The following is a 12,346-nucleotide window of genomic DNA, read 5'->3' as shown; positions in this document are numbered from 1 at the left end:
CTTCTGCCGGCATTCAGTAGGTGTCCTGTAGGAGTTGTTCCACATGTAGATGTATTTCTGATGTATTTGTCGGGAGGAAGGTGATCTCCACGTCTTACTCCTCTGCCATCTTGAAGATCTCTCGAATTTTATATTCTTTACCAATATCTAATGGGAATAAGTCAAATGCATTTTTACCTGTTGCTTTAAAAATGGATTTTGTGAAATAAATTATTTCTGAAGTTTGTAGATAGTTCTTTTGATTTTTTAGGACTTCATCATAATTATTTTCTTTCTTTGCAGCAGGCACTTTGGAGATCAAAGATGGGAAGAAAAGATGCCTCCACTATAAAACTTCCTGTTGATCAGTACAGAAAGCAAATTGGTAAGCAATGAATTCCCTTTGATACATTCTTGTGAATTCAGATGAAGAAAAAAAGCAATTATGTGTGATATTAAGAAAATAACTTTTCCCTAATACATATGATGCACAGAATATGAATAACAAAGGACTGCACAGAATTTTTAAGGAAGAAAAATCAGTGCAGCCCTGTTTACCTCTGAAGAAATACCTTTTTTGTACTTATGATTTTTCAAAGCTCTTTTAGATTTTATTAATTTGGTAAAGCAAAAATACTTTTATTGTTATTCTTAAGGCAAGGTGCTTGTGTATAATCAGTATTTTTAATATTAACATCTGTTTAATTATTTATTTTTATCCTTATAAAACCTTTCAATTCTTTTGACTCTTAGTGGCAATAATGTGATAACCTCAAAATTCTCTATTAAAATTTTAACTTAGTAAAATGGTGAACTAGAGGAAAGTCCAGTCAACAGCAAAGGAAGATAACAGGAAGCTTCCCTGTTTTAGACTATGCTCTAGGTACAGGATTTCCTACCCAATCTTTTCAAGGATGCATGGAGTATTTACAAAAAATTACCTCCATATTACGTCACAAACCAAGTCCCCTCAATTTTAAAGAATCAATATCCTGCAACCACAACTTTGAACAAAGTGTAGTAAATTAGAAATCAATTGGAAGCCAAAAAGTTAACTTCCCCTTCCCCACCTGCTACCCTCTCTTCTTACATGTTCCTTCCTTTTGCCACCTGTTCCCATTCTTTTGGAAATTAAAATAATAATAATAATAATAAAACCTCTTCTAAATAACTGACAGATAAACAAAGAAGTTACAATACAAGTCAGAAAATAAGTAGAAGTAATTGATAATAATAGAGTATATACCTGTTTTATAAATATGATACATAAGGTACACTCCATAAGGGAAAAGATGTTTCTGCAAAACAAAGGAGATGAAAGCAAAGTGAAAAATATTTAAAATATGTAACCAATTAAAAATTTACATGTAGAAAAATAAAGCCCTACTATAAATAAAATAATCTGGAAATCCAATAGTAAAATGGGCAAAAAATATGAGCAGGCAATTCATAAAAGAGGAAATCAAAATACACAAACAAAACCAAACAACTATTACAACAAAAAATGCAATCAAAAGAATCTTATGAAAGATTTAACTCACCTAACTGATGGATAATGCAAATTAAAAAACAGTATTTCTGACTATATTATTTCTTAGGAGAAGGTTTATTATATTTGATTTCTTTTGTATATATCTTCCTTCACTTATAGGATGCAGCATGAGTAAATAGTGTGGGTTGTTATATTACTTATGTGTTTAAACAGAAGGACTGACTTACCAGATTGAAGTTTGATCAGATGGGATGTGCTAAACCACATAAATAAAGAATAACCATATTGGGGATCAATCCACATCCAACTCTTAAATAAACAATTCTTAGAATTTTGACAAGTGTATATATCCATGTAACCACATATGCCAATCAAAATATAGAACATTTCCATCTTCTCAGATAGTTCTAGTCAGTCCTTACCCACACCCCCCATATGCAACCACTGTTCTGATTTCTATCATCACTGATGACAGAAAAATAAAATAAAGCATCAGCTAAGATTTTTATTGAAATTGAATTATATCTAATGATCAATTTTTGAGAATAGACACCCTAAAAATCTAAAGTATTCTGTTCTATAAACATTGCATATCTTTCCTTTGATTTAGTTCCATTCATATATGTAAGAGCCCAGAAAGAATAAGACAGAGAAAGTAATATAATTGTAAAGTCTCAGCCCTCTTCTTATACTAAATTGTTCTGAGGATTCTGTGTTATGCATTATGTTCCCGTATAGAGTTCTCTTTCCTGTTTCACTTCCTCTTGAAAATATAAGCAGGCACAAGATCTACCCTTCTCACAGGATGCTTGTGAGATCCATAAAAAGTGTTAGAGCAGTTTATAAAGTAGAGTGTTGCATGGACATGAGTTATCCTGGGTAAACTTTGCAAATACAGTAATCATGATCAAACAAAATATACTAAAATTAAAATAGCAAGGGTATACTTTTGTTTACTCTTTTTAAGGATAATGCACTGCAGTGTTTAGATTTTCATGTATATACTATAGAATAATATAGTAATATTATGTAAGTAATAATAATAATATGTAAGATTTTGTAAAGACAGAGAAAAAAGCGAAATAGAAAATATATTAATTAGTTAATTAATTAGGATATTAACTAATGCGAGAATTTTCTCAAGGATTTTTTTTTCTCACTTAATGCGTCAGAGTTAGAAAGTACCAGAAGCCTCAACTCATACTAATGATGATAGATGGTCTATCACCGACACTGTCTTCCTTACATGGAGTTCTATGTAGACATTTTCCCAAATATGATCCAAAATGTGAGGAGGGAATAAAGCAACTAGAATTATTTTAAGAAGCTATTTCAGTATTGATGGTAAAAAACAAAATACAAATAGCAAATAAACTGAGTATCACAGTGTTTTTCTTTTAGTATTCAAGCTGTTAGTAAGCTAATTTAGATTGCTAATAAAGTTTCACAATGAATAGAGGCATTGTATGTGTTCAGTGTTCACTTGTTACTAAATCTCATTTATTTATGTAATTTTTGTATGGTCAGTCAGTGACTGTACATGGCAAAACCAGTGCCATTTTTGAATGATGATTTCAGTATCATTGTTTAATATTTGTCTTCCACTAAAAGTTTTGCCTTTTAAATTATGTAGTAAATGACAGTGATTAATGGCTTTCACAAAAAGCCTTTCTTACAATAGTCTTTGCTCAGGTAAGAATCAAATGAGCTGACACTGTGACTGGAAACGCCTCGTAGATGGAGAATTTTCACATTAAATGGACACTACGTTAATTACTGTATCATGATCTTGAAATGTGTAGAGAACTGAGATGGAATACCCTTCTCACTTTTAAGGCAGTATACTAAGAAAAACTGAATATTCTGAAATATTGCTGACTGCAAAGGGAAATAAATTGGTTTGGGCCTTACATTTCTTCAGAAATAATGTTTTAAAAATAGTGTGAGACTGGCTAATATTACATGTATTATTCTAGAGATAAATTATTTCAAAATTGAAAAAGAATAGAATTTTTAAAACTTCTAACATAATTGATATTTTATAAATAGATATTATTAAATATATGAGGCCAAATAATACATGTGCTAGGTAAATCATATAAAAATTATAACTAATTTACTTATAAATTCCTATTTTCTTATATAACAGAGGTATTATAGGCATCTTGTGCCACGCACATCTTATTTCATCCTCATAGTAGTCCTATAGGAGCTTCATTTTTTACAGATCAGGAAAATACAGCACAGATGGGTTAAAGAAATTTCTCAAGGTGCTACATTTGGTAAGAGGTAGAGCCAGGACTCCATTCCAAGAAACCGACCACAGAATCCCTTCACTATACTGCTTCCCTGGGGCCAAAGACAATATTAGGTACTGGCAGATGCAAAAATAATTAAGTCATAAGATCTGAGTTCATGGAATTGGCAGTATAATAGCACTATGGCTATTATGACTGACTGAGGAAACTCTGCTCATAATTTAGAGATACAATGTCCAAAATAAATTCTGGTATTTCTTAATTCTCTCTATATTTTTAAAAATCCTAATGTTATTACTGTAGTTTATTCACTAAAAATTCGTATATAATGGTATACGTATTTACTATTTCCTCTATTCCTAATTCTGTTTTATGTCCCAGACCTTCTATCTAAAATCATTTTCTTTTGTGCCTGGTAGACATCATTTTTTAGAATTTCCTAGAATATATGCCTGCTTGTGGCAATTTCTCAGTTTCTTTTTTTAAAAAGTGATATTGATATACCATTATTTCTGAAATATGTTATCTCTGGCTGTAGAATTTGAATTTGGAAGGTTTTGTTTTTATTTCATTGTGTGTTCTTTCAATATATGAAAATATCACTCCTTTGCATTTTGTCTATTATTTTTACTCCTAGGAACTCAATCTAAATGTTACTTCTTTAAAAATAATCAATCTTTTTTTTTTAACCTCCTTTTAAGATTTTATGTGTCTTTGGATTTCTGCAGTTTCACTAAGATAAGTCTAAGTATAGGTTTGACTTCATTTATCCTATTTGGGGTTTACTGGGCTTCCTGTTGTTGTAGATTCATTTTTTAAAATATGTTCTTGAAAATTCTTATCCATTGTTTCCTGAAAATATTACCCCAGTTTCATTCTTTTTCTCTCATTTCTGGCAAATACCAGATATTCTATTGCTGTACAATAGAAAGGTGCATTTTCAGCTTTACTAAATGCTGGTAAATTACTGTCTAAAGTGGATGCACTCACTATTTTACAGTCAGAGAAATGATGTAAAATGTCAATTTCTGCATATTCTTTGTTACTTCTTAGACTTAAAATTTTTGCCAATCTCATACACATGAAATTGTATTCATTCTTATTTTAGTTTTCATTTTATTACTTACTAAGATTAATCATCTAATATATTTGTTGATCTTTTGATTTCTCTCTTTGACAATTCTATTGCTGCCATTTTTCTTTTTCTTTTTTTGTGTGTGAGTAGACTAAACTACTATTCTTTTCTTTCATTCTTTTTTTTTTTTTCATCTGTTAATAGATCTATATTTTCTTGAACCAATTTGTTTAACATCCTGGGATGAAGCTGAATGAAATCTACTGAGTTGTTTTTCTCTCATTGCATTGTTTCATTTCTTTATTTATACTGATAATAATTCTCTGTTACTTTATTCCATTATCCAATTTGCTTCTTGCTTTGGAAATACCTTACTTGTTTAGTTACTATAGCTTTTATACTTTTATACTTTATTTTTATAGTCTTTAAAATGGTAGGACAAATCCTCACCCTTATTTGTTGTTTTTAAAACTTGTCTCAACTACTCTTGGTCCTCTATCTGCTCATGTGAATTTTAAAATTAACTTTAAATAGTCATGAAAAAGGCCACTGGTAGTCAAATTTGAATTCCATGGGATTTGTAGATTACTTCATGGAGAATTTATGTCTTTATATGTGAAAATTCATATCAATTTTATCTTTTGAAATTATCATATGGCTGGTAAATTCAATAAATTTTTATTATTTTCTTTATAAAGTTATTGAGTATTTTTGAGCTAAACAGAAGTGATACATAATTTATTTGCTATTATTGCATATTTTTTTGCTAATATAGAATTATATTTTGTAATTGGTTCTTGCTGCTATATAAACATGGTAATGAATTTTAATTATTAATCTTGTACTAAGCAACCTGACTGCATTTTATTAGAGTAATAATAATTTGTAATTTCTCTTGACTTTCTAATAGGCATAATTAAATTTTTTTAACCTTTTTATTTTATCTTTCATATCTTGTTATGTTGTGTTTTTCAAGTATTGGATATAAATTACTGACTTTTAAGAAAACACTTCAATCATTTTGCCATTATGTATAATACAGCTCTAGGATTTTGGTACATGTTGGACTAAGGAAATTCCCCTTTGTTCTTAGTTTGCTAAGAGTTTGTTTTTCTTTTTTAAAATAATAAAGTATGTTGAATTTTATTGAAGTTTTTCTGTATCTGTTGGAAGGATATTTTTGTTATTTTGGCAAATTGTATTTATAGATTTTCAAATGTTAAACTATCCTTGCATTACTGATATATACTGATATATATCCTACTTTGTCTTGATATTTTTTAATACACAGCTGAATTTAGTTTACTAATAATTTAAGATTTTTTTAACATCCTTCTTCATGCATGAAATTGGCACCAACTTTCCATTCTCTTACCACCTTTGTTCAGTTTTAGTTTCAGAGTCATATAAGATTTCTATAATGAATTGGAGAAATATCTTTTTTATATGCTCCAGGATAGGTTATATAAATTTGGAAATATGACTTTCTGGAATGTTTATAAAACTCCCTAGCAAAACCCCTGTCTGAAGCTTTTTAGGTGAGTAGACTTTTAACTACCTTTTTTTTCCATCAGTTAATAGATCTATATTTTCAGCCAATTTGGGTAACATATTCAGTGATAAAGTTGAATGGAAAATATAGAATATATTCATAAACAGTTATGCATAAAATTCTTTCAATATTTTAAAATTATAACTGTAATTTCTATTTTTAATTGATGTTATTTAATTTTACTCTATCTCTTTTTTCATCACTCGAGATTTGTTTAAATTTTTTAGACATCTTAAAGAATTAGCTTTTGTTACTAGATTTTATTATTTCCTTTTCCATAATTCTAGTGTTGTCTCTGATTTCCTTCATTGTAATTCTTTAACTTGTCTCTTTCTTTTATAATTATTTGAGTTGAATTCTTTGCTATTTGCTTTACAAACATTTTTTTTTACTAATGTATTCATTTAATGGATCAGTTTTCTTCACTACATTATTGGCTCTATTATATTATTTTAGAGCTTTCTTGAGTTATATACAGTTATCCCTCAGTATCTGCCAGGGATTGGTTCCAGGACCCTCTGAAGGTACCAAAATCCATGGATGTTCAAGTCCCATAGTTGACCTTTGTATTAATGGCTCTGCATCTGTGGATTCAGCCAACCTTGAATTGTGTGGTACTGTCTGTATTTACGGGAAAAAAAAATCTTTCTAAAAGTGGACCTGCATGGTTCAAACCCATGTTGTTCAAGGGTCAACTATGTGTATATATATATATATACACATATATATATATTTCAAATTGATTTTTAACCTATTGTTTTCTGTTCAGAAAATGTTTTTAGAATAATGTTACTTTTTGATATTAAGCTCTTCTCTATTGCTTACTATATATATGGTCAATTTTGTTAACATTCTCTCTGTGCTTACAAGGGATAGGTATCCTCTAATATTGGGATGCAGTACTGCTTATATTAACTGTGGTGTTCAAATCTATTTTGTACTTAATATGAATGTATGTGCTGTCATTCTGTGAGAAAGAATAATTGAAATATTCTCACTAATTCCATGAAGCTGTCAATTTTTGTAATTCTGTCATTTTTTACTGTGTATATTTTGAGGTTATGTTTTTGTTGCATAGCATTTCTAAATTGGTATATATTTCTGATAATTATTCCCCCTTTTCTATTAAATCCTGGCCTTTATAAAGTGCTATTATTTTTCTTCAGAAAATCTTTTTTTGTCTTAAATTAATGTTGGTAATGACCTTTCTTTTGTTTAGTATTCTGACTGACATTTTTGTTCCTACCCTTTTACTTTCATCTAGACTTTAATGTTATATTTTATGATTTTGATACAGCCTAAGAATCTTTGTTTTGGGGCAAGCAAATTTAATCGTATATTATTTACTGTGAAAAAAATCTAAATATATTTCCACAATTTTATTTTGTATTTTTTATCTGTGGCGGTTTTTCCTTGCTAATCTCTACCCTAACCTTCTTTCCAAAAAAAATTGGATTGTCTTTTTTTCTTTTTTCCTTCAAATTTTAGTTTTACTTTTCATTTCTTTCTCTATTTTCTTTTTTGTTTTTTTGTTTGTTTTATTTTTTCTTCCATCAAATGTTATCTGGTATATTTGACCTAGTGAAAACTGAAGTGTATCAATACTTTTATTTATCCTAAACAATATAAAGATTTTTAACTCTTTATATCTGATTACTTTTTCCTGTTGTTCTTGTTGTTGTGTGTATTACTTTCTCTCTTGTTTTCAACAGGATAATAATTATTATTTTTAACTTTTTAATCACCAATAATTACTTAGGTCTAACTTTATGTTTGCTCTCTTTACTAACCACTACCTCTTATATTTTACATCTTCCTCCTGGTGAAGTTTCCTTGTTCCTTTTGCCTGAATGCAAATATCTATTAGGGAAAAATTCCTCTGTCTCTGCTTAAAAGACAATATTGTTGTTACATTGTACTCACACTTGAATTATTGTTTCAGGTGTTTCTGATGAGAACTCATCCATTAGTCTAATTGCCATTTCTTTTTGGTGTATTTTTTTTCCTGTCATTAAGAATTTTTTAACATATTTTTCAACTTTAATTTAATGCAAATATTTTTTATTGGTAAAAAGAAAAAAAGGGGGTGGGCTTCAGAATTGCTGTGATTCTTCATCCTGTGGATTCTCGTCTTTCTTTAGTTTCAGAAGGACTTCAATCTCTGATTTTTTTTGATAATGACTATCCTCTCTAATCTCTCCTTGTGGAATTCCTATTATATATAAGTTCAGTCTTCACATTATAGCATCCATATCTCTTAAAATCACTTTTATATTTCATATCTCTGTCCTACTCTGGGTTACTTCTCAGATCTACCTTCCCTTTGACTAGCATTCACAAATTCTTTTTCCCTCTCTCATTTATTTATTACTGTGTTTATCTTGCACCCATAGATGTATCATTTCAGTGACCTTTTTTTTGTCCTGGGTAAAAAGTCTATTTAATCATTTAAAAACTCATTCTGTTTTTATTCTGTTCCTTAATTTTTTCCTCTTTAATTATTTTAAATAGCAATTTTATATATTCTTTCAGATTTTTTAAATTATTCCTTCTTCTTATGGTACCAACTTCCCCATTTGTTGTATTGGCTTATTTATTCTAGGTCATGCTGTTTTCTTCTTTTTCTTTCTTTTTTTTTGATCTCTCTGTGCTTTATGGTTCTGAGTTTGTGTGTATGTATTCAGCTTCAACAGAGGTTTGTTTTTGTTTCTGTTTTCTCCCTCTGTGAGAGTCCCAGCAGTCTGAATTATGAAATATTCTTATGGAACAGTGTTCTATTTATTTATTGACAATGGGGATTTTATAGATTTTGGACTATTATTTTGGACTTATTTCTTGGCCTAGGATTCCCACAATTTGGACCTCATACCTTGTTCTGGGTCTAACGGTATTAAGATTTGTATTTCCCACAGGAGACACATCTCTCTTCCACACCCAGAGCTTAGAGGAAGCAGAAAGATCCCTTGCTATTTCTCCTAACAAGCACAGAATTATTTTTTGTATGTTTTGGTCAGTGCTTTGAGAACCTCAACTTTATCCATATATCTCACAGTGGCACTATACAGACCTGGGCCTTTAAAATCTAATATCCAAGCCTCTTGACATCTAATACAGGCACTAATATGACCACCCCGACTTCTGCAACCAGGGCCACTAGAACATCAGCTGGAACTAGCTGTCTTGTTTTGAGTTTTTTCCTTGTTTCTGGCATTTGAACATTTTCTCTATTTCCTTTATTTTATTATAAATATATGTATGTATGTGTGTATGTAAATATGTGTACATCTAATATTAAGAGCTTTATAGAATGTTTGTCTGTTTGTTTGTTTGTTTTTTCCTACTGTTTCTATGTACTTATATCAGAGAAGGGTCCATCTCAGCCCACTCTACCATGTTTTCAGAACTGGAAGTCCTTTTAACATTTAACTTTGCTGATTGCACATACCACTTCCTTTCTACCTTGTTTAAGTATTTATATTTTTATTTGTACCTACTAGGACTTAAACATTTTTGCAGGCAGAAGCTCTATCTAATTTTTGCATCCTTAATGATCATCCCTCATGATAGAAGGTACTTAATAATTATTTGTTAAAATAATCAATAAAACAATCTCCCTAATTCTTAGGTAATTAAAATTCTATATGCCCTTTGTTTAACCTACTGTTTATATTATTTATTGTTTTGTAATCTCTCTTGAAATAATAAGCAGTATCTTTAACTAACTTGAAAACTTATTGATATATGCTGTTATGTAATTTTTCTGGAGTTTGTTTCTTATCTTCTGTGTGATACTTTTTGTTGTTTTCCTTTAATTTTATCTCTGTATCCCCAAGGCCACTTTACACATAGCAGCTACTTAAAAAAATGTTTGTTGATTTTTTTGGGGGTGGGGGAAGTGGTGGTTAAATACAAACTAAAGATTGAGATACTTTATAATACCTTTTACTTAACTACATTTCCCTCTTTTGGGGAGGAAGAAACTTTCCTCTATCTTTCTAGGTTCTTCTGGCTGGTCTAAGAATTAAATTGATATGAGACAAATTAATAGGAGAAAAATCAAACAAAAGTTTAAATAACATGTATACATAAGAGAGACCCAGGAAAAACTGATTAACTCACCAAAATGGCTGAAACCCTCACCTTAAATACCATCTTCAGCTAAAAATAAAGGAGGACTTGGGGGTAGTAGTTTGGAATTTTAAAGGAAAAGAAGGTAATTCACATGCAGATGGAAGCAAACTTTTGGTAAGCAAATGTTTGCTGGGCCCTGCAGAGATAATTAAACACAGAGTTCACTGTGATCTGTAGGCACTGATGAGTTTCACCCACCACACCCAGCCCCTATTCTTGCAGATATCTCTGGTGATAGCTCTATTTTTAGAACAAGCTACCTAAATTTTTTAAACAGGAGAAGGTCAAAGTTTCTTCCTGAGTCTTTTTGGGCCTTGATTGTTTTAAGCTCAAAATAATCTGCATGCCAAAGAGACATTTTGGGGTGGCAAATTTTGCTCCGCTACATGTATAAGTTGCTCTCCATATATTAAATTGTTGCTTGGTTAACATTTTTAATGTATTTTTCTGGGAAGTTAATTTATATCTCATAAGCAACTTGTTGCATGACCTTTGTAGAAACCCAAAGTAAAGTACTTGTTTCTTAGTACTTAATGACTTAATGTGCTGTTAAATGGTGATGTGTCCTTTACAATGTATGATTAATGTTAAGTTGTTCTGTGCAAGCACTGAAAAATTATCATTGTTTGAGTTGCCTCTATGACATGATTTTAAAAGTTTGTGTGAGATTTTTGTTTCTGAGGATTAATTTACCAGCTTCCTCTCTATAGCCCAGATATCCCTCAATAATTTTAAGAAAAATACTATTTTCAAATTTACTTTTATAGATACCTCCTTTTTCTAGGTAAATATATGGCATCATTTTGTATGACTAAGTAAGTATAAAAGTGTACAATGCTGATGAGAGTCCATTAGATCTGTATTTTTTATTGTGTTCCTGGTTTTGTAATAATTTTCTTTTTATCAACTTGATGGATTAAAATTTTAATTATATTTTGCCTGTGACCACGCAATTTGTGATTTTATTCATCTTGCAGCTATCAAAATGCAGACTTTTTGTTTACTGGCATAGCTACTGGAGCTTGCTATAGAGTTCCATAAGAAAGACTATTGAACCTTGCTTTTGCAAAGCGTTTTCTATAGTTATTTGTAGTTTGTAATATAGTAACTAAAAATTGTGTTCATATAGTAGTTGGAAAATTACTTTATATGCCAAATAGTATTGTTCTCTTACGTGTAATTATGGTAATATGAGAAAAGTAAGATTTCAAATAGCATTTTGCTTTTTAAGGAATGGAGGAGGGATTTGAAACAGTTGAGAAATTATTCTAAAGACGTTGTAGGAAATATAAAAGTCTTTATTGTTGATTAGCAAATTTTATTATTTGTCAGTATTTTTGGCATGTTGTAAATAACTCATCTTCCAATAATTCAGTTGAGTAATTAAATTTAGATTGCAAATTTTTCTTTTCAAATATTTTGACTCTTATCTCTTCACTTTTCTATTGTATCTTAATTGGTGTGGTCTATATAAATGGACAATAAATTATATATCTTTGTTATAGAGATCAGACAGTGAATAGAACTTGGTATTCATCCCAGACAGAATTATGATTGAATGTGTTTGCAAGATTAAAGCACTGAATTTACTTTTTTCTAATTAAAGGCAATTAAAGATTTCCAGACACAAATAAAAGACAATGAATTGAGGAATAAGTGTAGGAGCAAGTCCATTTGCAGGTGAAAAGATGTGCCTTTGAAGCAGAACCAGCTGTATTTTCATTGAAAGAATAACAGTTGAGGAAGCTTTTCTGCATGTGCTTGCTTGATAGCATAATGTACTCATAAGCAGCTTATGCAGTATTCAGAAAATAACAGTGCATTAATTTTTAAAGCAGCAAAAGCAGAGGAAGAGCAGT

General features: G+C 30.1%; 1 protein-coding gene across 3 annotated transcripts in view; it reads left to right on the top strand.

The window, feature by feature from the left end:
- TRIQK (triple QxxK/R motif containing) overlaps nucleotides 1-12,346 on the top strand; it is a 98,280-nt gene that overhangs the window by 52,704 nt on the left and 33,230 nt on the right. For 2 of the 3 annotated variants that reach the window (XM_004283218.4, XM_033411701.2), the window contains one exon: nucleotides 283-364. In XM_004283218.4, the coding sequence (XP_004283266.1) occupies nucleotides 304-364 (61 nt within the window). In that variant the 5' untranslated portion in view covers nucleotides 283-303. The remainder of the gene's footprint in view (nucleotides 1-282; nucleotides 365-12,346) is intronic. The other variant, XM_033411703.2, reaches the window with a different exon arrangement.

This window comes from Orcinus orca, chromosome 17 (genome assembly GCF_937001465.1).
Source record: "Orcinus orca chromosome 17, mOrcOrc1.1, whole genome shotgun sequence".
Taxonomy (NCBI): Eukaryota; Metazoa; Chordata; class Mammalia; order Artiodactyla; family Delphinidae; genus Orcinus; species Orcinus orca.
The sequence above is the reverse complement of the archived record's forward strand: the minus strand, read 5'-3'. Positions and strand labels throughout refer to the sequence as shown.